The sequence below is a fragment of the Vombatus ursinus genome, unplaced genomic scaffold (genome assembly GCF_900497805.2).
Source record: "Vombatus ursinus unplaced genomic scaffold, bare-nosed wombat genome assembly UNPS02009918.1, whole genome shotgun sequence".
Lineage (NCBI taxonomy): Eukaryota > Metazoa > Chordata > Mammalia > Diprotodontia > Vombatidae > Vombatus > Vombatus ursinus.
This window is the reverse complement of record NW_020949696.1, coordinates 4433254-4460741: the sequence shown is the minus strand read 5'-3', so window position 1 is coordinate 4460741 and position 27488 is coordinate 4433254. Positions and strand designations below refer to the sequence as shown.

General features: G+C 37.2%; 1 protein-coding gene across 1 annotated transcript in view; it reads left to right on the top strand.

The window, feature by feature from the left end:
* AP3D1 (adaptor related protein complex 3 subunit delta 1) overlaps positions 1–27488 on the top strand; it is a 132431-nt gene that overhangs the window by 28405 nt on the left and 76538 nt on the right. The window contains exons 2-4 of the mRNA XM_027853140.1: positions 19712–19807; positions 23224–23304; positions 24573–24653. Coding sequence (XP_027708941.1) covers positions 19712–19807; positions 23224–23304; positions 24573–24653 — 258 coding nt within the window. The remainder of the gene's footprint in view (positions 1–19711; positions 19808–23223; positions 23305–24572; positions 24654–27488) is intronic.

The window sequence follows — 27488 nt, the reverse complement described above, 5'->3', positions numbered from 1 at the left end:
ATGTAATGGAATATTACTTTACCTTTGTAAATGATTAAATGGAGAGTTTTAGAGAAATCTGGGAAGACTTGTATGAAATGAAGAAGAGTGAAGTGAGCAGGATGGTGGAGTAACAATGGCAGAAGACCCGAAGTACTGCTGTGCTCTGTCCGTTAAACCCTCCATAGAGATGTAGAAAACTTCCCTAGACATAGATGAATTCATGCTAAGTGAAGCAAGCAGAATCAGGAGAATATTGTACACGGTAACAGCAATATTGTGAGGATAACCAACTATGAAAGACGTAGCTATGCTGATCAAGACAGTGATCCAACCCAGGATGACAAATGCTATCTGCTTCCAGAAAGAGAACTGATAAACTCTGAATGTAGATTGAAGCATACTTTTTAAAACTTTATTTTTCTTGTTTTTTTTTTGTCTGTTTTCTTTGATATGGAAATTCCTTTTTAATGACTTCATATGTATAATAGATATCAGATTGTGAGCAAGAGAGAAGGAGAGAATTTGGAACTCAAAATGTTAAAAAATGATTGTTAGAAATTTTTTATATGCAATGGGGAAATATTTATTGAAATAAATACAAATATTTACAAAAAGAAAAACTTCTCTGATCTAGAAATCCCAGGGGGGAAAATGACTCAATTTTTTCTAGCTTAGGTTGACAATGAAGACATAGATCTCTGCTGACATAGAGCTGGGTGGGGTGGGGTATATAAGTCTAGCCAGGAAGAGCTGTATGATGCATTGCAGAGCAGGAGAAAGCTGTGTGCCAGGGTAAGAAGATGTCCTAGATCTAGCATAGAGATGCCTGACCTTGTGCAGGTTGCAGGAATAAGTGCCAGCTTTGTTTTTCCCTTCCCAGTTCTGGGTCACAGTTCCAGGGCAGACTGAGAAAGGGACATGCACCTAAGGGTGATGTTCCAGGGGAAGGAGTGGACACAGGCCTGGCTTAGGCTATGTATTAAGCTAGGACCCAGTTCAGAAGCAAGTAGTAACTATGTGAGCTATGACCTCAGGAGTGGAGTCAGTCTCAGTTCAACCTCCAGACCATTCTGAAACCTGAAGTGAATAACCAACACAAGAATCCCAGACTAAAGAGGTGTTTACAGTTGGACTGTCACTTGAACTTTGCAGCTGACTGATAGTGACGTGAGTCCAGCAGCAATTTTTCCTCTAGAATTCTAACCAAACTAAGCCCACAGGTGTATTTAGACCTAAACTCAGATCAGGCACATGGAGAGCTTAAACTAGGGTGGGAGTGACCAAACTTCAACCATAATCATACCTCTTTGGGGACACTGAAAATCATAGGTCCCTAGCCTGAGATGTAATAACACAACACTCAAAACCTTAAGAAAGCAGCAGCAGAACCTTAGAGGGCACAAGTTCGGCCCAAACATTCTCTCCAGAAGTGCTGAGCCTGCCCCTTTCATCAAGTCCAAAGTTATGAAATAGGGTAGAAAAATGAGCAAACAAATAGAAAATCTCACTGCAGAAAGCTATTAGGGTAAAAGAGATGCATAAAATGCAAACCCAAAAGAAGATAGTGACTCCAAAATATCTGTAGGCAAAAACCTCAAAGAAAAACCCAGCTCAGATAGAAGTTCAAAGAGATGAAGTAAGAGTTTGAAAAATATTTTTATAAATAAGAGTACTAGAGGAGAAAATGGGAAAAGAAATAAGGATTATGAGAAAGACAGTTGAAAAAGGAAATAACACCTTGGCACAAGAGGTACAAAACATTACTCCAAGCAACAGACTTTTATTAGAATAGACCAGGGGTGGGGAATTTGTGGCCTCGAAGTCTGAAACTGAAAAAAATATCTCATAGCAAAAACAAACAACTGGAAAATAGATCAAGGAAAGATAGTTTAAGAATCATTGGAATACGTGAACTCCATGACCAAAAATCTAGACATCATATATATTATATATATATATATATAAATCAGAAAAGGCAGTTGGCCATATCTCTCAGAACCAGAAGGCAAAGTAGAAATAGAAAGAACCCATTGGTCCCCTCCAAAAATTAATACTTCAACGAACATTATATCCAAAATTCAGAGTTTCTGGGTTAAAAAAAAAATACTGCAAGCAGCTAGAAAGAAAGATTCAAGTACCGAGGAGATAGAGTCAGGAATAGACACAATTTAGCAGACTGGAGAGCTTGGATTATGACATTCCAGAAGGCAAAGTATATAGGCCTCTAGTCAAGAATGACTTAGCCAACCCGACTGCGTATAATCCATAATTCTATAGGGGGAGGGAAGTGTATCTTTTAATGAAAGAGAGGACTTCCAAGAATTCCTGATTAAAAAAAAAAAAACAAAGCTGCATAGAAACTTAGAAATGTAAACTTAGGAGTAAAGAGAAACATAAAAAGATAAAAAGGGACTAGATAAAGAAAAATCTGAAACCTATCATCATTAGGGGTCATAGAGTAAGTCTAATTAGAGGTTCTCGAGTGATTCTGTCATCTTTTGATCGTCTTAAAATAAGAATGGAAAAAGAGGAAAAGGAATACATTGGCAGTGAGGTGGAGGGAAGGGAAAGAAAGAATGGAGAAAATTCTCACATAATTGGAGTGCACAAATAGAATTCTATAAATAAAGAGGAAGGTGTGGGAAGAGGGAGTGACACTTAACTCTCTTCTGACAGGTCAAAGGAGAGAAGAATACACAAATACACAGTTTGGTACAGAAACAAATTTTATTCAGCAGGGAAACAGGGAATGGAGAGAAGGTAGAAGGAATAAGAGGGAGGGTACATTAAGGGAAGGATTAGTTCTAAGCAAAACAAATTCTGAAGATGTATAAAACTATAGCTCAATTTATGGTGGTAAAGAGTTGGAAATTGAGAGGATGCCCATAAATTGGTATATGACTGAACAAATTATGGTATGTGAACATGATGGAATACTTTTGTGTAATGAGAAATGATGAGGGAGATGGTTTCTTTCATTTATTTGTTTATTTTTAGTTTTCAGCATTCACTTTTATAAGATTTTGAATTCTAAATTTTCCCCCTCCCCAAGATGGAATGCAATCTGATATAGACTATACATGTACAATCATATTAAACATATTTCCACGTTAGTCATGTTGTAAAAGAAGAATCAGAACAAAAGGGAAAAATCACAAGGAAGAAAAAAGAGAAAATGGTATGCTTCAATCTGCATGTCCTTTCTCTGGATGTGGATAGCATTTTCCATCGTGAGTGTTTTGGTATTGTGTTAGATCATTGTGTTGTTGAGAAGAGCTGGGTCTATCAAAGTCGGTCATAGCACAATGTTGCTATTACTGTGTACAGTGTTCTCCTGGTTCTGCTCACTTCACTCAGCATTAGTTCATGTAAGTCTTCCCAAGTTTTTCTCAAGTCTGCCTGCTCATCATTTCTTATGGAACAATAGTATTCCATTACATTCATATACCACAACTTATTCAGCCATTCCCCAGTTGATGAGTAAGAGGGGAGTGGTTTCAGAGAAACCTGGGAAGACCTGTATGAACTGATACTGAGTGAAGTGAGCAGAACCACTTTTCCTTGCTGTACAACAAATTATACAATAACAATGTTGTAAAGAAAAATAAATTTGAAAGAGTTAGGAACCCTGATCAGGTGGCATAGTGCCCATCTGAGATTCCAGATTACTCGTAATGATACATACTATCTGCCTCCTGCTGTAGTGGTGATGGATTCAAGTGCAGATTAAGATATTTTTTCTGTGACCATTGCCATTGTGGGAGTTTGTTTTGCTTACATGTTTCTAAAAAGGGTTTTGTTCTTTGCTTTTCTTGCTTTATATATTGGGGTGGGGAGGTAGGAGAGCAAGAAGACAGATTTTTGTTGATAAATAAAATTTAATTTTAAAAAAGTGAATTGAGAAGAACCAGGGGAAAAAATTTAAACACTCAGCATTCTAAAATAAGACATTTTGGAGTGGAGCCAAGATGGTGGAGAAAAGGCAGCGACTCACCTGAGCTCTTCCCCAAACACCTTTAAATAATGCCATAACACAATTCCTATAGGAGCAAAAGCCACAAAAGGATGGTGAAGTAATTTTCTAGCCAGAGACAACTTAAAAAGTCAGCAGGAAAGGTCTGTCACACCTGGGTGAAAGTGGAGCACACTCCAGCATAGGCTATGCCGGTACAGACTCAGACAGCACAGACCTAAACCCAGCAAACCAGCAGCAGGACTTTGGAGCCACTGAATCATCCATCAGCTGCTTCCAGAGCTCTCAGCCCACAGATGGTAAGGGGGTAACTGGTCAGAAGGAGATTACAGGATTCTCTTTGCTAGCACTGAGGCAGGACCCCATTGCTTTGCCCATCCTCGGATCTGAGTCACAGTCCTGGGTGGCAGTCCCAGGGCAAGGAGGAGCACTAATACACTAGAGCTTGCAGTTGCAGTGCAGTGGGGACCCTCTTCACAGTTCTAGCGCAGAAAAGGGGGCTTGTGATTACTCACAGAGGAGAGCACAGGCCAGGAGAATAATAAACACCTCTCCTTAGATCATACCATCTTGGAAGAACTGAAAGCTTGCAAGTGCCCAGAAGTATCTCTGAAAACAGCTGTACAAAAGTCCTGAAGCTTGGGACAGTTCACTCTCCACCCTGGAAACAGAGCCCTACTTTAGTAAAGAGTTAAAAGTCAAGAAATAGGTTGGGAAAATGAGCAAACAGCGGAAAAAAAATTCTTACTGTAGAAAGTTACTGTGGTGACAAGGAAGATCAAAACACACACTCAGAAGAAGATAACAAAATCAAAGCTCCTACATCTAAAGCCTCCAAGAAAAATATGAATTGGTCTCAGGCCATGGAAGAGCTCAAAAAGGATTTTGAAAATCAAGTAAGTAGAGGAAAAATTGGGAAGAGAAATGAGAGTGATGCAAGAAAATCATAAAAAATGAATCAAAAGCTTAGAGACACACACACAAAAAAAAAAGACTGAAGAAAATAAATTACACCTTAAAAAACAGACTAGGCCAAATGGTAAAACGTCGAAAAAGCCAATGAAGAGAAGAGTGCCTTAAAAAGCAGAATGGAAAAAAAGGCACAAAAATTCACTGAAGAAAAAAACTCCTTAAAAAGTAGGATTGGCCAAATGGAAAAGGAGGTATAAAAGCTCACGGAAGAAAATAATTCCTTAAAAATTAGAATGGAGCAAATAGAAGCTATTGACTTTATGAGAAATCAAGAAACAATAAAACAAAACCAAAAGAATGAAAAAATAGAAGACAATGTGAAATATCTCTGGAAAAACAACTGACCTGGAAAATAGATCCAAGAGAGATAATTTAAAAATTATTGAACTACCTGAAAGCCATGATCAGAAAAGGATCCTAGACGTTGTCTTTCAAGAAATTATCAAGGAGAACTGTCATGATATTCTAGAACCAGAGATAGAATAGAAATTGAAAGAATCAGCTCCTGAAAGAAATCCCCAAATGAAAATTCCCAGGAGTATTATAGCCAAATTCCAGGGTTCCCAGGTCAAGGAGAAAATATTGCAAGCAGCCAGAAAGAAACAATTCAAGTATTGTAGAAACACAGTCAGGATAACACAAGATTTAGCAGCTTTTACGTTAAGGAATTGGAGGGCTTGGAATATAATATTCCAGAGGTCAAAGGAGATAGGATTACAGCCAAGAATCACCTACCCAGCAAAACTGAGTATAATCCTTCAGGGAAAAAAATTGACATTCAGTGAAATAGAGGACTTTCAAGCAATCTTGATGAAAAGACCAGAGCTGAATAGAAAATTTGACTTTATATTGATGAAAAGACCAGAACCCAATAGAAAATTTGACTTTCAAATATAAGATGCAAAAGAAGTATAAAAATGTAAACAGGAAAGAGAAATCATAAGGGATTTTTATTTGTTTATATTCTTACATGGGAAAATGATATTTATAACTCTGAAAAACTTTCTAATTATTAGAGCAATTAGAAGAAATATAGCAAGCAGAGGTGTGAGATGAATGTGATGGTATGATTATCTAAAAAAAAATTAAGGGATAAGAAAGAAAAATGCACTGGGAGAAGGAGAAAGGGAGAGGCAGAATGGGATAAATTATATGACATAAAAGAGGCAAGAGAAAGCTTGTACAGTAGAAGAGGAGGCAGATCAGGGGGAGTGAGTGAACCTTACTCTCATCAGAATTGTCTCAAAGAGGAAATACATACACACGCCGTTGGTTATAGAAATTTATCTTACCGGACAGGAAAGTAAGAGGGGGAGAGGGGTGATAGAAGGGAGGGCAGATTAGGGGAGGGAGTAGTCAGAAGCGAAACACTTTTGAGGAGGGACAAGATGAAAGGAGAGAGATAGAATAAATGGGAAAGGGAGAAAGATATATAGTTAGCAGTAGTAACTGCAGGAAAAAAAATTTGAAGCAAGTTTTTCCAATAAAGGCCTCTTTTCTCAAACACAGAGAAGTGAGTCAAATTTATAAAAATAAGAGCCATTCTCCAATTGATAAATGATCAAAAGATAGGATGTTTTCAGATGAAGTAATCAAAGCTATCTATAGCCACATTAAAAAAATGCTTTATCTCACTATTGATTGGAGAAATGCAAATTAAAACAATTCTGAGGTACTGCCTCATACCTATTAGATTGGCTAATAGGAAAGAAAAGGAAAATGAGAAATGTTGGAGGGGATGTGGGAAAAATGAGACATTAATGCAGTATTGGTACAGTTGTGAACTGATTCATTCATTCTGTATAGCAATTTGGAACTATGCCCAAAGAGCTATAAAGCCATGCATACTCTTTCATGCAGCTAGGTCTGGATCCCAAAAGATTTAACAAAAAAAAAAAAGAAAAAAAAGGAAAAGGACCCATATGTGCAAAAATATTAATAGCAGTTCTTTTCTGGTGGCAAAGAATCAGAAATCGATTTAGCCCATTAGACTTTTAAAGACTTACATGAACTGATGCAAAGTGAAGTGAACAGAACGTTGAACACGGTAACAGCAATATTGTATGAGGATCAACTATAAATGACTTAGTTATTCTCAACAACACAATGATCCAAGACAACTCTGAAGGACTTATGATGAAAAATGCTATCCACCCAAGAAAGAACTGATGGAGTCTGAATACGACTCAAAGCATACTTTTTTTTTACTTACTTTTTTTTCCTTGGGTTGGTTTTTTGGTTTTTTTTTTGGTCTGTTTTCTTTTACAACATGACTCATATGGAAATATGTTCTGTATGACTGCACATGTATAACTCTATCAGATTGTTTGCCTTCTCAATGAGGGGGGTGAGGAAGGAGAGAGAGAATTTGGAACTCTGAATTTTAAAAAACAAATGTAAAAAATTGTTTTTATATGTAATTGGGGGAAAATAAAATAATAATTAAGAATAAAGTAAGACATCTTCTGTTGTTTAGGCGTTTTCAGTCATGTCCAATTCTTTATGACCTCATTTGAGGTTTTCTTGGCAAAGATCCTCAGAATGATTTTCCATTTTTTCCACTTCCTTCTCCAGTTAATTTTACAGATGAGGAAACTGAGGTCAATAGGGTTAAGTGATTTGTCCAGGGTCACAACTATTAAGTTTGTGAGGCCGCATTTGAACTCAGGTATTCTTGACTCTAGGCCTAGCACTATGCCACCTAGCTGTCCTAAGACACCTTTTAAAGACTTCACAATTCTGATTAATGCCATGACCAACCATGACTCTAGAAGACTGATGAGCATGACTGGTTCAGAATGAGACTTTTTTTGGGGCCTGGCAAATGGGTGGATTTGTTTTGATTGACTTTGCTTAGTTGTATGTATGTATACACACATATATATGTACATAGGTGTCTGTGTGTACATACATGTGCATATATATATATTTGATAACTAGGGAGGTGAAGGGGTTTAAAGAAGAGGAAAAACGTGTGTATGTCTACACACACACACACACACTCTATTCCTCAGCTATAAAATGGGGATGACAATAATAGCACCCACCTCACAGGGTTGTAAGAATCAAATAAGATAATATTTTAAAACACTTAGCACAGTGCCAGCTGCATGGCAGGCACTTAATAAATGCTTGTTCTCTTCTCTCTGTTCCCACCCCTCACCTCCACCCAGCTCTTCCTAATAAGAGAGTTGGATCTCAAGTCATTTAAAACCAAGATCCTGGTTGGAAATGATCTCTTCCTCCTTTGAACTCCTATTACTTTTTTTCCCTTCCTTTTATGAACTTAGAACATTCTACTTTGTATTTTTTGTGTTTGTATTTATGTTTTATCTCCCGCACTTGATTGGAAACTCCTTCAGGCAAAAAATAGGTGTTTTATTTATCTTTATTTCTACCTCTTTCCCTAGCATTATGACTTGAGTAAGACTCTTAATAAAACTTGTTGGATTGAATTTTGTTACAAGAAGACATCAGCTATATAGAGGATTACTATCAAAGATTAGTATTGAGGAACTTGATGCACATTGGAAGGGCACTATGACATTTGTTCCACTGTGCTTCTACTGATTATAAAATATTCAGTGAATTATTGTCCTGCTAAAAGAATACTGGAATTTTAGAAGTTATGTTTTCCTTCTGTTGCTCGTATACATTTTGAAAGTTAAGGCTCTAGAGCACTGGCAGGGAATTTTCTGTCCAGGCATTTTATCCAATCCTTGTTATCATCATTGCTGTTACAGCCCAGAAAACAGTTTCTGTTATGGGAAGCTGCCAACACCATCCCTTTTAAAGGGGTGCTAGTGGAAATTTGTATAGGAAGTATGGGCTTTACTATGTTCAGATAAATCAACTTTTCAGAAGATAACATAACAAGAAATAAAGCTCAAGTTTACAACTTACCAAGTTAGCACTATAATCTTAATTAAATTTCAGTGTGGTGTTGTGGAAAGAGTATTAGATTTTAAGTCCAAGGACAAAGGTTTGGTTTCTGGCTTCTTGTTTAGAACCTCTGTAATCTTGACCTTTAACTTTTTGGACCTTGTTTTTCCTCATATGTAAAATCTTGGGGTTAAGTTATATTTCGGAAGTTCCATTATACTCTTTAAGTATTTGATTCTTCCTACTCCTTTCTCTGTTTTATTCCTTTTTCCTCTGTGTGTAGCTTGTTTCCCCACCCTCCTTCATCTGCATTCTCAATTTTTCTGTCTTTTAAATGTTACAAATCAGACTGTACTCATTATATAGAGTTTTATAATCCCTAATCTATATTGGAAAAGTAGGTTAGTTGAACTTAATGCATTAGGCTCAGGTATCTGAATAAGGCCTTTCTTGATTATTTCTGCTGCTAGGCTTTGCTTTTGCTTCCAAGATTACTTTATATTTGCATTATATGTATTTTGTATACACCTGTATGTTATTCAGTTATTTCAGTCTCATCCAATTCTTCATGACACCATTTGGGGTTTTCTTTGCAAAGATTCTGGAGTGATTTGCCTTTTCCTTCTCCAGCTCATTTTACAGATGAAGACACTGAGGCATACAGGGTTAAGTGACTTGCCTAGGGTCACTCAGCTAGTCAGTGTCTGAGTCTGTTTGAACTCAGGTCTTCCTGACTATAGGTCCTTCATACTGCCCCTTATGCTACCTATTTGCCCTTCCTTAAGCTACCTCCTTAATAATAATAGCTGCAATTTTTAATATGCTTTAAAGTTTTCAAGACAGCTTACATAACTCATTTGAACCTCAAAACAGTTCAGTGAGGTAGGTAATATTATTCTTATTTTACTAATGAAGAAACTGAGGCATCACTGATTGCTTATTTAATGTTTTGAATTTGACATGTAGTAGGCACCCAACATATCCCAAATGGAATTCATAATCTTTCTTCCATGCCCCTTTCCTGAACTTCCTTTTTCTGTAGAATTCACCAATGTTCAGTCAGACAGGGATCATCTTCTTTGGTGCCTCACTTTTCCCCTCACCCTACATTTCTAATCAGTTGTCAAGTATTCTTGATTCTACCTATACAACATTTCTCCCATTAGTGCCCTTCTTTTCACTCAAATAGCCACTACTCTAGCTTAGAACCCTCATTGTCTCTCATCTGGACTATTGTGATAATCTTCCTAACAAGTCTTTCTGACTGCAGACCTTTCCATCTTCAACCTGTTCTCCGCACATCTGCCATAGTGATTTTCCTAAAAGATAAGTCTGAATATGTGGGTAAATGTAAAATCTTACAGTTGGGTTCAAAAATTGAATTTAAAAATTAAAAGATACTTTGTTATATGGGGATAAGGCATTATGGCATAATCAATAGAGAGCTGGCCTGGGATCCAGGAAGATCTGGTTTCAAGTCCCATCTTTGATACATGTGACCCTAGGCAAGTCATTTAACTTTTTAAATGCTCTAGCAATGCTCCCAAGTCAAGTCACCAAGCATTTAATAAGTGCTTACTATGTTCTGGTACTGTGAAGTCTGGAAATACAAGCAGAAAGAAAGACATTCTCCACCCACAAGGACCTCACATTCTAATGGGGAAGAAAGTTGGCAAGGAAGTACTGACCAGCTTTGGAAACTTCCTTGTTTGGAAGTTCTAGTGAAATCTGAAATCACAGGTCAGTCCCTAACCCTGTATCACACTTAAAAGATGGGCAAGGTTTGGCTACACAAATTTGTCTGAAAAAGTTTTTTTGGCATTTCATTCAACTACCAGCTCTGTATGAGTCAACAGTATGTTTTTGGTTTTGTTTTTTTTGTTGTTGTTGTTTTTTGTTGGGGTTTTGTTTTTTTTTTTGGTGAGGCAGTTGGGGTTAAGTGACTTCCCCAGGATCACACAGCTAGTAAGTGTCAAGTGTCTGAGATCATATTTGAACTCAGGTCCTCCTGACTCCAAGGCTGGAGCTTTATCCACTGCGCCACCGAGCTGCCCCCATGAGTCAGCAGTATGACAGAGCATCCACTAAAGCCAATGCAATCTTTGATAACATTGAAAGAAGCACAGTATCTACACCTCTACCCTGGTCAGGACAAACTCAAGGTCGGGATGCTAGGACATTGATAAAGTGGAGAATGTCCAAAGATGAGCAGCCAAGAGGGGGAAGAGCTAGTTCATGCCATATGAGAGCCATTTGAAGGAACTGAGTATGTTTAGCCTGGGGAACGAGAAGACTTGGCGTTGGGAGATGATAGCTGTTTTCAGATACTTGAAGGACTGTCATGAGGAGTGGAGGGTTAGATTGCTGTGAGGGTAGAAATAGGAGTAGTGGTGGGCACAAGTTACAGAAAGGGAAATTTAAGTTTGATGCCAGGGAAAGTTTCTTATGATAGAGCCGTCCTGAAGTGGAATGGGTAGCTTCAGGAAGGAATGTGTTTTACCCCTTTCTAGGAAATCTTCAGACAAAGGTTGGATGACCACCTGTTGGACATGTTGTAGTGAAATTTTCCTTCAAATAATGGCAGGAATAGATGATCTCTGAAAGGCCTTCCTATTCTGTGATTTGTCTTGAACAGGATGTCCCCACATTGATTGTGTATGCTCCTGATCTGAGATTAACTGCCCTTCCCCCTCCTTGCAAAGTCCTGTTTTCATAAATTGGTTCGTAGTCAGTGATTGGGTTCACCTGTGAATGGCCTCTTTTCCATGTAATTGTTTTCCTTCTGCCATTCAGAATCATGTTTCTTTTAGTCTTTTTTTTTTTTTTTTTTAAAGGCAATTGGGGTTAAGTGACTTGCCCAGGGTCACACAGCTAGTAAGTGTCAAGTGTTTGGTCTGAGGCCAGATTTGAACTCAGGTCCTCCTGACTTCAGGGCCAGTGCTCTATCCACTGTGCCACCTAGCTGCCCCTTCTGTTATTCTGAAAACTCAAATCTGTGGTTATCTTTGTTCTTGGCTTTGGTTTATTTTCCATTTGTGTTCTTACTAGGTTTGCTTGCTATTTGAAAGTGAGACTAAAGTTACCATTTTGTATTTAATTGCAAAATCCCATGATAGGAGACACATGATGTCACTTGGACCATTCTAAAACATAGAGAAGATTTGATATAATTATTCTAGTGATGAGGAAAATGTCAACTAATGCTAGACTTCTGAATTAATCTATTGAGTCCAGAAGTGTCAAGCTGGATAAAACCATTGCATTCATGAATGCTCAGCAAATTTAATTCAGTATACACTTTTATTTCATTTCATTTATTTATTTATTTTTTTGTCTAGGCAGTGGGGTTAAGTGACTTTCCCAGGGACACACAGCTAGTGAGTATTTTGTATCTGAGGCTGGATTTGAACTCAGGTCCTCCTGATTCCAGGGCCGGTGCTCTATCCACTGCACTACCTAGCTGCCCCCAGTATGCACTTTTAAATGCCTGCTCTTTGCAGGATGATTCCACTGTGCTCAGCAATGGGAAAAAAAGGATAAGAAAATTGAAGGGATCATAGAAGTCATCTAGTTCATATTAGGAAACCAAGACTCAGATGAAATGACGTAGGTGGTAAGAGCCGGAGCCAGGGTTTGAACTGTCACTCCTACATTCTTTCCACTGTGTACTGCATTCTCTCAATTAGGGAAGAATAAAAGAATTATCTTGAAGTAATCAGGGCCCAGTTGAGATTCTGTAACCTAAATTTGTAGTGGACCCAGTGACACTGCATGGATATATGAGTTAATTCAGATAATGGGAACTAACAGGTTTGGATTTGATCAACTATAAGAGTCAATGCGTGAAAAAGAGGAAAGTGAGCCCAGAGCAGGAGGATCAGGGAAGGGTGGAAATATGGAAGTATGGGAGGTCGCAGTGAGAATGAAGGATAGATTTAGGAAAAGTGAGGCAAAAGGGGGAAATAGAAGCAAAAGGGATTATGAAAGGAGAGAAGAATTTCAGAATTCTGGATGTGAACATTGTACAATTATGGGCTGTCATGAGATATGGCCCTTGAGATATAATGAAGTTCAGAGTTTGATGAACTAGGAGGCCAAAGAGATTGAGAAGACATCAGCATATATGTGTGTATATGTGTATAGACACATCCATCTGTGAATACACTCAATACACAGTAAACTTTAGTTTTATTTTTTTTTTACTAATTGATTATTGATCAACATTCATTGTTTGAACTTTAGCTAGAGCATATGTAGATGTTTACATTCTTTTAGGACTTATAGATTACTTTTTTTAAAAATTAATTTATTTTGAATTATCAACAATCTCTTCCATAAGCTTTTGAGTTTTTAATTTTTCTGCCCCTCCCTCTCCACCTCTCTCCCCAAGACAGCAAGCAATCTGATATAGGCTATACATATATATTCCTATTAAACATATTTTCACATTAGTGATGTTGTAGGTAAGAATTAGAACCAATAGGGGGAACCATATGGATTACTTTTAAGCCATGTTATCATCAACTTATACACTTCCTCTTTTGAATTATACCTTTTCAGCTCATATGGGTCTGTTTTTCTTTTTCTTCCCCCCCCCCCCAATAGTATGTTTTTTCAAATTACATGTAAGGGTAGTTTTCAACATTTACTCTTATAGGATTTTGAGTTCCAAATTTTTTCTCCCTCCATCCCTCCTTCCCATTCCCAAAAAATCTGATATAGGTTATACATGTAGTCATGTTAAACATACTTCCACATTAGTCATGTTGTGAAAGAAGAATCAGAACACAAGGGAAAAAAACAGGAGAGAGAGAAAAAACAAACCAAAAAAAAAAAAAAAGGTGAAAATAGTTTGCTTCGATCAGACCCCATAGTTCTTTCTCTGGATGTGGATAGCATTTTCCATCATGAGTCTTTTGGAATTGTCTGAGATCATTGTATTGCTGAGAAGAGCTAGGTCATTTGCAGTTGATCATCATACAATACTGTTGTTACAATGCACTGTATTCTGATTCTGTTCACTTCACTCAGCATTAGCTCATGTAAGTCTTTCCAGGTTTTTCTGAAATCTGCCTGTTCATCATTTCTTATAGAACAATCGTATTCCATTACATTCGTATACCACAACTTGTTCAGCCATTCCCCAATTGATGGGCATCCCCTCAATTTTCAGTTCTTTGCCACCACAAACAGAGCTGCTATAAATATTTTTATACATGTGGGTCCTTTTCTCTTTTTTATGATCTTTTTGGGATTCAGACCTAGGAGTGGTATTGCTGGATCAAAGGGTATGCAGTTTCATAGCTTTTGAGCATAGTTCCAAATTGCTCTCCAGAATGGTTGGATCAGTTTACCACTCCATTAACATTAACATTCGTTAGTGTTCCAGTTTTCCCACATCTTTCTTCAACATTTATCATTTTCCTTTTCCATCATATTAACCAATCTGATAGGTGTGGGGTGATAGCTCAGAGTTGTTTTAATTTGCATTTCTCTAATCAATAGAGTTTTAGAGCATTTTTTCATATGACCATAGATAGCTTTGATTCCTTCATCTGAAAACTGCCTGTTCATATACTTTGACCATCTATCAATTGGGTAATGATTTGTATTCTTTTTTTTCTTTTTTTTTTGGTGTGGCAATTGGGATTACGTGACTTGCCCACGGTCACATAGCTAGTAAGTGTCATGTGTCTGAGGCTCAGATCTTCCTTACTCCAAGGCTGGAGCTCTATCTCCTGTGCTACCTAGCTGCCCCTGACTTGTATTCTTATAAATTTGATTCAGTTCTCTATATGCTTTAGAAGTGAGACCTTTATCAGAAACAGTGGCTATAAAAATTGTTTCCCTGCTTTCTGCTTTCCTTCTAATCTTCGTTGCATTGGTTTTGTTTGTGCAAAAACTTTTTAATTTAATGTAATCAAAATTATCCATTTTGTATTTCATAATGTTCTCTCTCTTTCTGTTTGGTCATAAATTCTTCCCTTCTCCATAGATCTGACAGGTAAACTATTCCTTGCCTTCCTAATTTGCTTATGGTGTCATCCTTTATGTCTCAATCATGTGCCCATTTTGACCTTATCTTGGTATTCGGTGTGAGTTGTTGGTCTGTGCATCCATACTATTGTCCAGTTTTCCCAACAGTTTTTGTCACATAGTGAGTTCTTATCCCAGAAGCTGGAATCTCTGGGTTTATCAAATAATAGATTACTGTAGTCATTGACTACTATTTCTTGTGTACCTAACCTATTCCACTGATCCAGCACTCTGTTTCTTAGCCTGTACCAAATAGTTTTGATGATTGCCGCTTTATAGTATAGTTTTAGATCTGGTATCTTCTTTTGCATTTTTTTTTTCACCAATTCCCTTGATATTCTCTACCTTTTGTTCTTCTAGATGAGTTTTGTGATTATTTTTTCTAGCTCTGTCCAATTATTTTTGGTAGTTTGATTGGTATGGTACTTACATAAATTAACTTAGGTAGAATTGTAATTTTTATTATATTAGCTCGGCCCGCCCAAGAGCAATTGATATTTTTCCGGTTGTTTAGATCGGACTTTATTTGCGTGAAAGTGTTTTGTGATTGTGTTCATATAGCTCCTGAGTTTGTCTTGGCAGGTAGACTCTCCAGTTTATGTTGTCTACAGTTATTTTAAATGGAATTTCTCTTTCTATCCCTTGCTGCTGGACTTTGATGGTAATGTATAGAAATGCTGATGATTTACGTGGATTTATTTTATATCCTGCAACTTTACTAAATTTGTTAATTATTTCAAGTAGTTTTTTTAGTTGATTCTCAAGTATACCATCATATCATCTGCAAAGAGTGACAGTTTTATTTCTTCATTGCCTATTCTATTCCTTCAATTCTTTTTCTTCTTTTATTGGTAAAGCTAACATTTGTAGTACAGTATTGAATAATAGTGGTGATAATAGGCATCCTTGTTTCATTCCTGATGTTACTGGGAAAGCTTTTAGCCTATCCCCATTACATAGAGTGCTTGCTGATGGTTTTAGGTAGATATTACTTATCTTTTTTTTTTTTTTTTTTTTTTTTTTGCTTTTTGGTGAGGCAGTCGAGGTTAAGTGACTTGCCTGGGGTCACGTAGCTAGTAAGTGTCAAGTATCTGAGGCTGGATTTGAACTCAGGTCCTTCTGACTCAGGACCAGTGCTGTATCCACTGCACCACCTTAGCTGCCCCCAATATTACTTACCATTTTAAGAAAACTCCATTTATTCCTGTATTCTCTAGTGTTTTTAACAGGAATGAGTGCTGTATTTTGTCAGAGGCTTTTTCTGCATCTATTGAGATAATCATATGATTTCTGTTAGTTTTGTTATTGATATAGTCAGTTATGCTGATAGTTTTCCTAATATTGAACCAGTTCTGCATTCCTGGTATAAATCCCACCTGGTCATAGTGTATTATCCTCTTGATAAATTGCTATAATCTCTTTGCTAATATTTTATTTAAAATTTTTGCTTCAGTTAGGGAAATTAAAGTTTCTGTCTCTGTTTTGGCTTTTCCTGGTTTAGGTATCAGCATCATATTTGTGTCATAAAAAGAATTTGGTACTCCTTCTTCACCTGTTTTTCCAAATAGTTTATAATTGACCATTCTTTAAATGTTTGGTAGAATTCACTTGTAAATCCATCTGTCCATGCAGATTTTTTCTTAGGGAGTTCATTGATGGCTTGTTCAATGTCCTTTTCTAAGATGGGGCTAATTAAGTATTTTGTTTTCTCTTCTGTTAATCTGGGCAATTTATATTTTTGTAAATTATTATCCATTTCACTTAGATTGTTAGATTCCTTGGCCTACAGTTGGACAAAAAAGCTCCTAATTCTTGCTTTAATTTCCTCTTCATTGGTGGTGAATTCACCCTTTTCATTTGGTAATTTGGTTTTCTTTCTTTTTTAATCAAATTAACCAAAAGTTTATCTCTTTTAGTGTCTTTTTTTTTTGCCATAAAACCAACTCTTAGTTTTATTTATTAGTTCAATAGTTTTCCTACTTTCAATTTTATTCATCTCTCCTTTGATTTTCAGAATTCCTAATTTGGTATTTAATTGGGGATTTTTAATTTGTTCTTTTTTTAGTTGCACGACCAATTCATTGATCTCCTCTTTCTCTGTGTTACTCATGTAAGTATTTAGAGATATAAAATTATCCCTAAGCAGCTTTGGCTGCATCTCATATACAATAAACTTTAAAGGAAGGTAGGATCCCTGAATGGTGGTGATCAAGGAAATATTGGGAAATTAGGAAGTGGTCAACAGGAAGTCTGCCGTCTCTTCCTTTGGTCAGCTGTGTCCAGGGGTATGAGAAAAGGTACATCCAGTAATGGAGAAGAGGCCTGGAATGTAGTTGTCTTCCAGTGTGACACAGGTTTCTCTTAGGGCAGTGTGGATTTATACTATTGAGGGTATTCCTTTGAGAAGAGAGACTACAATAATAGAAGAAGCCCTAGACTGGGAGGCAAGGAACCTAAATTTTCATTTTGTCTTTTCTACTGATTTGTTGTATAACCTTGGGAAATTTAGTTTCCTTCTCTGGGTTTCATTTTCCTCATCTTTAATATGAAAGGATTGGACTAGATGATCTCTGAGACACCATTGAGCTCCGGTATTCTCTCTTCTCTGTTCAAAGATCTCTCCCTTTTCTACCATTCTGTGTTCTACCTTGTAAGGTTCCCTTCTTCCTTTTATGTCCCATGAATTTCTTTTTGTATCAGTAGCTTACAAAATTTGTGGTACTTAAAAACACCTGAAAACAGAGGCTCATGACAGAAATTTAAAAAGTCATGTGATTTCCTGAGCCAGATCTAGGAACTGGTATGTCCTTCTCTGTGCCTCTGATCTTGAGATTCCTTAGAAATAGATCCTGGGCTTTCTAAATTGAGAGTCACTGCTAAACTGGAAAGACACTGTAAAGTACATGCTAGGTTGTCTCACCTTCTTCCATCACCCTAGCAACCTGCCTTCTAAGCAGTATTTCAAAGTCTGTTTTATTTTTCAAATGTTCAGTAAAATTGATTGCAGAAACACATAACTTAAATAACTAGGTCACAGCAAAAATATTTTATTCATACCATAACTGGACAATCTTCAGTAGTTTGATTTATTTGCAGTTCTGCCTGTAGAGGAATGAACTAGATGGAGCTATAGCCCTTAGCTTCTGTGTTTATTCATTTTTAGCAAGTTAACGCATTTAAGAAGAATGAGAAAATTTTGCCACCAGAAACAGCATGGTATAGTAGGAAAAGGACCAAATTTGGCATCAGACCTAGATTTATATCTGGGTTCTGATGTTTAGTAACAGTATAAAGCAAGAAAAGTCTCTTAACATCTCTGTTTCTGCCTCTACAAAATAAACGTCATAATATTTAAATTGCCTACTCAGAGAGTTTTTATGGAGGAAATACCCTGTAAAATTAAAAAAAAACATTTTCTAAACTTTAAAAATCTAAGTAAATAGAAGGTTTTAAAAATATATATATATATAAATGTGAGCTTGTGAAAAGACAAGGAAGCTGAAAAACAGCTGTTCTGGGAAATGCACATGACTAAGGAACTGTTGTCTTGTATTTGATTCTGATAATTTTTGTCTTTATGAGGAAAATGTTCTAAAAATATGATTCATTGGTCCATTGACCAAAATTGAACTTTGAAAGGGGGGTCACTTGTCAAAGGGTCACTTGGTTTCTAGTTCTATATAGGACTCCCTTAGAGCATCAGCCTTTTTCTTGGGAGGGGAAAGCATTCTTTTTTTCTTTTTTCTTTTGTATTTGGTGAGGCAGTTGGGGTTAAGTGACTTGCCCAGGGTCACACAGCTAGTAAGTGTCAAGTGTCTGAGGTCAGATTTGACCTCAGGTCCTCCTGACTCCAGGGCTGGAGTTTTATCCACTGCGCCATCTGGTTGCCACAAGGGGAAAGCATTCTTGTATCTTCCTTATATTGAAACGGAAAGAATATTTCCAGGAATCCTATTTTTTTCCCACATAATAGTATTTTATTTTTCCAATTACATGTAAAGATAGTTTCCAACATTCACTTTTGTAAGATTTTGAGTTCCAAATTTTTTTTCCCTTCCTCTCTCCCTCCCTTTCAAGATGGCATACAATCAGATATAGGTTATGCATATACAATCCTATTAGACATGTTTCCATTAGTCATGTTGTGAAGGAAGAATCCAAACAAAAGGGAAAACCACGAGAAAGGAAAAAAAGAAATAAAATAGTATGCTTTGATCTGCATTCAGACTCCATAGTTTGTCTGGATGTGGATAGCATTTTCCATCATGAGTCTTTTGGAAATTGACCATTATTTTGGAAAGTTTTCTCTTAACTGTTTAAACTTCTTAAATGAGATCTACTCAAGAGTTCAACCTAACAGGTATAGGAAGAATGCTTCTTTTTTCAGACACCAACATCATAAAATCATAGATTTAGAGCTGTAAGGGACATTAGAGACTATTTAGTTTACCCTCTGCTTTTATAGATGCGGTACTTGAGCTCACACAGGTAGTAAATGGTTTAGTTCTACAATCTAAGCAGTGGTCAGCTAACAGGTTAAATGCTTGGCTCAGTGTCATATAGTATGTGGTAGAGCTGAGGTTCAAGTTTAGGTCCACACATGCCAAGTACAGCATAATTGGAGAGACAGCCACTAAACGTAATGCATCTTTTATATCTGCTGCTGATGGACAATGCCTTGTGCATTCAAGAACGGCTTCCAGCAAATTGGGAAAACCATCCTTGGAGGATTTATGGGAGGCTATGGCTAAGAGCTCCAGAGAATGGAAAAGTGTGGATGAGTGGCTTTCTTGGAGGGTACCCACATCAGTTGAATCACAGGTGTTTAAGCATCTTCTGTTTTGTTTTGTTTTGTTTTGTTTACAGGCCAAATATATATCTCAGTGTATTGATGAGATCAAACAAGAATTGAAGCAAGATAATATTGCAGTAAAAGCAAATGCGGTCTGCAAGCTCACCTATGTAAGTACAGTGATTTGTGAACTACTTTAAATGGGCCGTACCACCTATTTATGCCCTATGACGTGTCCCACCCTCTCACTGCCTTTTCTGCATCCCTTTAAAAAAATAAATTTTATTGATATCTTTTGTTTTTACATCACTGAAATTTATCCTCCTTTCCCAAAGAATCATGCCATATAACAGATAATATTTTTAAAGAAAAAAAAAGAGGAAAAGAGGAAAAAGAGAAAACATTCAGCAAAACCTGATCAGTACATCAAAAAATCTATAATATAGGTCCAGTGACTATAGACCTCCCACATTTGCAAAGAAGGCCAAAGTGGATGGTGGGGGAATAGCTTCTCTTTTTTGGGACCATACCATGCTTGTTCTTTGGATTTTTGTCACATTTTCTTTTTAATTTTGCTTTATTTTAAATGTTAAAAATGTTGGAAAATATTTTAATTTTGAGATAAAAATTGTTTTTATAATAAATTATGACAGAGCAAATACTTTTGAACTAACCCACAAATATATAGACTTTCAACAAAGTAACATGATAGATGGTAGAAAAGTGGTGGGCTTGGGGATTATATAGAAGCATTCATGCATTCTCAGATAGAAGCAACACTGGCTTTTAATTATTTTGTAGTTTCTAAATTCTTGTTAAACTTTTTCTTCTGGATTATCCCTGCTAAAAGTTTTCAAGTTTGATTGCCAAGTCATGGTAGGGTAGGGGAGAGGTGGGGAAGGATGTCATCTGTAGTGTTGGAAACTACTTTCTTTAGGTCTGACAGTAGGCCAAGTCCATTACCTTTTATAGTAATGGTAAGTCATAGTAATGGTCCTTTCTCTTAGCTTCGATTGAGGCCAATTTCTAACTGTGGGGGTACAAAGTGTTTTTTTAATATTAAGATATTTATATAAATTGGGGAAAGGGCCCAAGCATTTAAGTGCCTACTGTGTACCAAGCACTGTGCTAAGCGCTTGACAAATATTCTTATTTAATCTTCTCAACAATCCCAGGACGTAGATGCTGTTATGATCCCTATTTTACAGTTGAGGAGACTGAGGCAGACAAAGATTAAGTGACTTATCCAGGGTCACACAGCTTAGTAAATTCCTTAGGTCAAATTTGAATTCGAGTCTTCCTGATTCCAAGCCAAGAGCTCTCTCCATTGCATCTAAGCTGCCTAGGTAGAAGGTGCTTTGCAAAACATAAAGTGGTATATAAATGTTAGGTCATTACACTGAAGTGGTTTACCTCCCTATTACCTCAAGGATCAAATATAAAATGCTGTGTTCAGCATTTAAATCCCTTTACAACATGGTCCCTTACTAATTTCCAGCCTTATACTTTACTCACTTATATTTACTCAGTGATCCACTGACACTGGCCTTCCTGTTCCTCTCACATGACACGCCATACCGTGACTTCATGCCTTTTCACTGGCCATCCCCCATGCTAGGAATGCTCTTAATCCTCACCTCTGTCTCCAGCCTCTCTGGCCTCCTGTAAGACTCAATTCAACTATCCCCATCTGTAAGAGACTTGTTCCCCTCCTTCTCCTCCCCCATCCACTTTACTGCCAGTGCCTCCCCTCTGGGGTTACCTTCCACTTAACTGCATAGTTATTTGCATCTTGTACCTTCCATTAAACTTTGAGCTCCTTCAGGGCAGTGACTCTGAAAATCTGGTGCTTAGCCCAGTGCCTGACACACAGTGTTTAATAAATGCTTGTTCACTGACTCACTGACTCCTGGCTTGGAGAAGCTCTCTCTATTCTTGTATTCTTTTTTAAAAAATTGAATATTATTAAATTTATTTTTTAATTTAATGTTTTATTGTTCTCCCACTTACAAGTAAAAACAATTTTTAACATTAATTTTTAAAAAAAACTTTTGAGTTCTAAATTCTTTCTCTCCCTCACCCCCCTCATTGAGAAAGCAAGTAATTTGATAGAGGTTATACAGGTACAGTCATGCAAAACATATTTCAACGTTAGCCATATTGTGAATGAAAACAGACGAATAACCAAAGAAAAATAAAGAAAAAGTATGCTTTGATCTGCATTCACACTACATCAGTTTTTTCTCGGGAGATGGATAGTATTCTTAGATCATTATATTGCTGAGAATAGCTAAGTCATTCACAGTTGATCATCATACAGTATTGCTGTCACTGTCTACAGTGTTCTTCTGGTTCTGCTCATTTCACTTTGTGTCAGTTCATGTAAGTCTTTCCAGGTTTTTCTGAGAGTGTCCTGCTCATCATTTCTTATAGCACAATAGTATTTCATCACATTCATGTACAACGATTTGTTCAGCCATCCCTCAGTTGATTTCCAGTTCTTTGCCACTACTAGAAGAACAGCTATAAGTATTTTTGTACTTATGAGTCTTTTTCCTTTTTGATTTTTATCTCTTTGGGATATAGATGTGGTAGTGGTATTGCTAGGTCAAAGGGTATGCATAGTTTTATAGCCCTTTGGGCATAGTTCCAAGTTGTTCTCCAGAGTGGTTGAATCAGTATATAACTTCACCAGTAGTGAATTAGTGTCTTACTTTTTCGCATATCCCCTCCAACATTTGTCGTTTTCCTTTTTTGTCGTATTAGCCAATCTGATGGGTGTGAAGCGGTAGCTCAAGAGTTGTTTTAATTTTCATTTCTCTAATCAATAAGGATTTAGAGCATTTTTTTATATGACTATAGATAGCTTTGATTCCTTCATCTGAAAACTGTCTGTTTATATTCTTTGACTATTTATCAATTAAGGAATGGTTCTTTTTTTGGCTAGGCAGTGGGGTTAAGTGACTTGCCCAGGGTCACACAGCTAGTAAGTGTCAAGTGTCTGAGGCCGGATTTGAACTGAAGTCCTCCTGACTCTGGGGCTGGTGCTCTATCCACTGCACCACCTAGCTGCCCCTATTTCTATAAATTCTATTCTTATATTCTTGAAGGCAGTTCAGGCAGAGTATAAGCTCCAGCAGAGCCTACAAAGCTGGACAAGCTGGAGATAAACAGGGTGTGTCCATCATTAGAAAGTTAACTCTTGAGTAATTAATTGGGGGGTGGGAGGGCCCTAGCAGCTCATAGAGTTCCTGTATCCTCTGTCTCAATACAGGGAGCGCCCATCTAGATGATCCCTTAGACCCTGGGGAAATGAAGGGCTGTGGTGTGGAATTTCATCACATTGGTACAAATATAAAGTGTAACACTCTTTCTCCTGGGTAGTTTTGTGCATTATCCTTTGAGTATAGTTTTTGTCAAAATTTAAGCAGATACCAAGCCTTAAAATGTGCACACATACAAAGTACATGCTGGTAATGTGGCCTTCCTCCACATTTGTAAATCTCATTCTTACTTTTGTTTTAGGGTTCAGGGGTCATTAAGAAGGAACTATAAAGTTATGGTGTCTTACTCTTATTTCTAACAGTTGCAGATGTTGGGATATGACATTAGCTGGGCTGCTTTCAACATTATTGAAGTAATGAGTGCTTCAAAGTTTACATTTAAGGTAAGAGGCCATTGTGTTTGTTTTTAAATATGACAATCTCTGTCACAGTTTCTAAGCCCAGTACAGAAATCCTCAACCTCTTTTTGTTGTTGAGGAAGAACCCATTTTAAAATTTCCTCCAAATTTTTAGATCTTGTATAGGAGGATTAAGCTGAAAGTGAGAGAGGGGTATTACCTATTGAGTTCCTGAAAGAATCATGGGAAGAGGAAGGACAACTGCTCCTACCTTCCCTTTCCTCCCACCCAACAAAAGTTCAGGGAAAGGGGACTGGGTTATTGGGACGTGATAACAAGCTTGGAGATGGACCAGGTGAGACAAGTTGGGGACATGTGGGCACTTTCCATATGACCAGAAAGTCCTGAATTGGATCTTTTGAATGTTGTTTGTCCAGAAGTAGGGGATTGTAGAGTCATTAGCAAGGTTTGACCCCCTCTAACAAATACAGTTGATTGAACTATTTCAAACCTGATAATTCTGCCTGTTGTTCTAAGTGAAACACTGGGAATTATTTTATTGATAATTGTCTACTATCTGTCTTAAGCCAAATTTAAATTCCCTACAATGTTAAGAAGGACTGAAGTCAACTAGGTTATTTCTGATATTGTGGAACCCAAGTGAGCATAGTGCTTTGGTTAGTGCCTCTAGAGGAAATGTTACTCCTTGTGACTTCTTTCTTTTACCACCAGGTTCACTTTTGACCTCAGTGTCTTTACAAAACACAATTATTCTGCCTTCTGTGTACTCTCTCTTAAGAGATGTATACTGTATTCCGCAAAATTTGAAATATTTTCAGTTGTTTGTTTAAAATATAATTTGGGATCCACAAGCATGTAGTTTAAGATACGTATTTGTTCCACTGTAGAGGCTAGACAGTCAAAAGCTGAAAGTAGACTGTAGCGTTGAGTTTAAAAAAAAAAAAAGTCACTGATTGCGAAAATGAAGTTAGTAGAAATGGGAAGAATGAACAACCAAACTGATAATTGATCTTCTGTGTCAATTTTAAGCAAAGCCTTATTGAGTGACATTTAGCATTTTAAAATCACTACCATTCTAAAACACTGAAATGCTAGGTTGGAATATTAAACAAATGTTTTGTTGTCTTGGCCAGCCAGAGTTAACAGCTCCCCATGTATCTAGCCTGTAGTTCTTTCATGACTACAGGTTTTGTTTTTCTTGGGACTGATGCTCCTAGAGTAGGAGCTTTGAGTTCCAAGAAAGGCAAGACTGGTGCAAAAAATTTAATGCTTCTGTTTTTCTGAATAAACAGCGAGTTGGTTATCTAGCTGCTTCTCAGTGCTTTCATGAAGGAACTGATGTAATTATGCTGACTACCAATCAAATTCGAAAGGTAAGTGATCAGTTTCAGCTGGAACCACTGTTTACTTTAGTCAAATTTCACTATTTCCTGTGTGTCTGTTTCTCTCTTCCAAAAAGCCATTTATTCTCATTTATAAGGAATATAATTAGGTCATGATCATCTCTATTAAAAGTGAATCTAATATAAAAGGGAAAAGACTCTTTTATAAAGTAATCTAGCAAGCAAGTTTCCTGTATAGTTGTTTACTTCTCCTCAGAAAAGACAAGACAAAAAGTGAAAACAGTTGCTATAGGAAATAATGGGGTGAATTTTTTTCTTTTTGCCAAGAGCTTGGAGGATTCTGGAAAAATTGTTTAATGTATATCGTTTTTTAGCTTTTTACGTGAGTCTCCATTTATTCATCTCTAAAATGGGGGATCTCAGAAGGTTTTTGTGAGGATAATAATAATAATGTTAGCTAGTAGTTATATAATGCCTTATGCAGTTATTTCATCTGATCCTCACAATAGCCCTGTGTTGCAGTTGCTGTTGTTATCCCCATTTTACAGTGATGAAGCTGAGGCCTAGAAAGGTTGAGTGATTTAGCCTGAGTCATACAGCTAGTAAGTATCTGAGGTCTGATTTGAACTCAGATCTTCCATACTCCAGCTCTAGTGCTTTATCCACTTTGTCATCTGTCTTCCTTTAATGAGATTATGTATGCAAAGCACTTTTCAAGCCTGTAAGCTCTATATGAGTGTGAACTCTTATTAATACTTATTGGGTATTTTGAGGGTTGGTCTATAAAAGCGTTTGCTTTAAGTGGTTTGTAATCTCTACTTAATCTGTATGTGAGATGATCATTGTTGCTTTTCCTTTTGACTTCTCCCTGATGACATTCCATCAGACTTTTTGGGGATGAAATTGAGCGTTAGTTTTGGGTTATATATTTGTTAAGGCTTATTTTTCGTTGCCTAACACTGAATGAGTTTCACAAGCAGATTACTTTCCCCTTTGAGGAAAATCAGAAAGTGATTAATTCAATAAAGTCCTGTTCATTCTCTACATTTCAGACAATGTTTTTAGGGGTGAGGCATTGATTTCACTCCTTAATTATATAATAATTAAGATAATATAATGGGTTAGGGATATGTAATTTACAAATCAGCAACTTGTAGACTTAACAACTGAAGGCAGCTACTTTTTTTCTAAATTGACCAGGGTGAGCTGAGGGTGGCCATTGGCCTTTATCTCATTCTGTCTGGCTATGCTTCTGGCCCTTCTTTAAACCCAAACGAGAAAAAAAGTTCAGGTACAGGGCCAAGAATGTGACTGTGTCCGGCTTTGGAAGTCAGATATAGACATGATTCATATACCCAGTGTTTTCAGAAGAGGTAATTTGGGGACATCAGAGTGGCTTGTTGGAGTTGTGGATGTAGAACCTGGGATGTATGACCTTGAAGGAGGACACAAGCTGGGTCTGACTCTTGAGTTTTTTGGAGTTCATAACAGCTCCCAAATTGTTTGCTAGAGGCACAGGTTGCTGACCCATGACGAAGGCTAGAATTCAAGCGAAATCTTTTTTTTTTTTGTCAGCAGCAATTATTGAATGCTTACTCTTTATATTCTCTTGAAGATACAGAGAGGTATAAGAGCCCTTGCTGTTTAAAAAAAAAATCTTGCAGTCTTGTTGGGGAGAAAGGACATATCTATCCATGTACACCCCAGCCCTCTCCAGTTCCTTCCCTGCACAGTGTCCTCCCCTCCCCCTCATACAGAGCAGTTATAACACAAGGTAGCATGTGCTTGGTACCAAATAAGTAGTCTTAAGATGCACAGGTGTTCCTAGGAGGGTGAAGTCACTAAGGGCTGGGATAGTCAAAGAAAGCTTGGAGTTGGGCATTCAGACAAGTGAGGGTAAAACTTAGATAAGCGGAGAGAAGGAAGGAGAGCATAGAACGGTGTGATTAGAGGAGGAGATGTGGAGTTGGTTGGGAGCGGGACTTATTGTCTTAGGGGTCATTGAGTTTGCCACTCTGACCATGGGCAAGAAACTTAATATTTTTAGGTTGTTTAATAAGTAAGTGAGAGTTCTTTATGAAACTGCAAAGGATTATCCACATATATATGGTGTTATGTAGTATGAGAGGAATAGTTAGAATGGTAGTTTGTGGAAGGCTTTGAATGCCAGCCTGAAGCAAAGTTTAAGTATTAAGCATTAAAATAACATTTGGCCTTGATCCTGTAGGCAGTTCGATAGGAATTGAATTGGAAGCTCAGAAAGAGGCCTCCTAAATGAACTTGTGCTTTCCTATTCAGTACAAGTTAGAGTAACCTTAATCATTCATTCATTCCTTTTTCGTAGACACTCCCCCCCCCCCCCCTTCTTCTTTCTTGACTGATCACTTTTACAGGGCTTTTTATATTCTCTAGGGACCTAGTAAAGTGCTGTAGCAATTTTCTTTGGCTTCCAGGTGACCTTTCTCTAACTATTCAGAAAAGAATACTATGGAAACAAGGAACTTCTGTCAGATAAGTTGCAGGTGATGTGGGGTGAACTCTGCTTTTGCTGCCTTCAGCCCTGAACACAGGCTTGTGCAAAATTAATATTTTTATAATTCTTACAAAGCCCCAAATGGAAAATCCTATGCTGCATATTCTTGTATCTCTTAAGTTGAATATTAAATTTCCTAGTGGGCTTAATGAATAAACTTCAACCCAAATGCAGTTCAAAATAATATACACCACAATACCTTTTCCCCAACCTGGGGAGCAAGAATTCAAAATGTATGTTGTAGTTGTAGAAGAAAAAGATATTAATACTGTACCCTGCATTTTCATCTGGCCAGAAACAATTTTATTTAATTTAACATTAATATCCAAGTT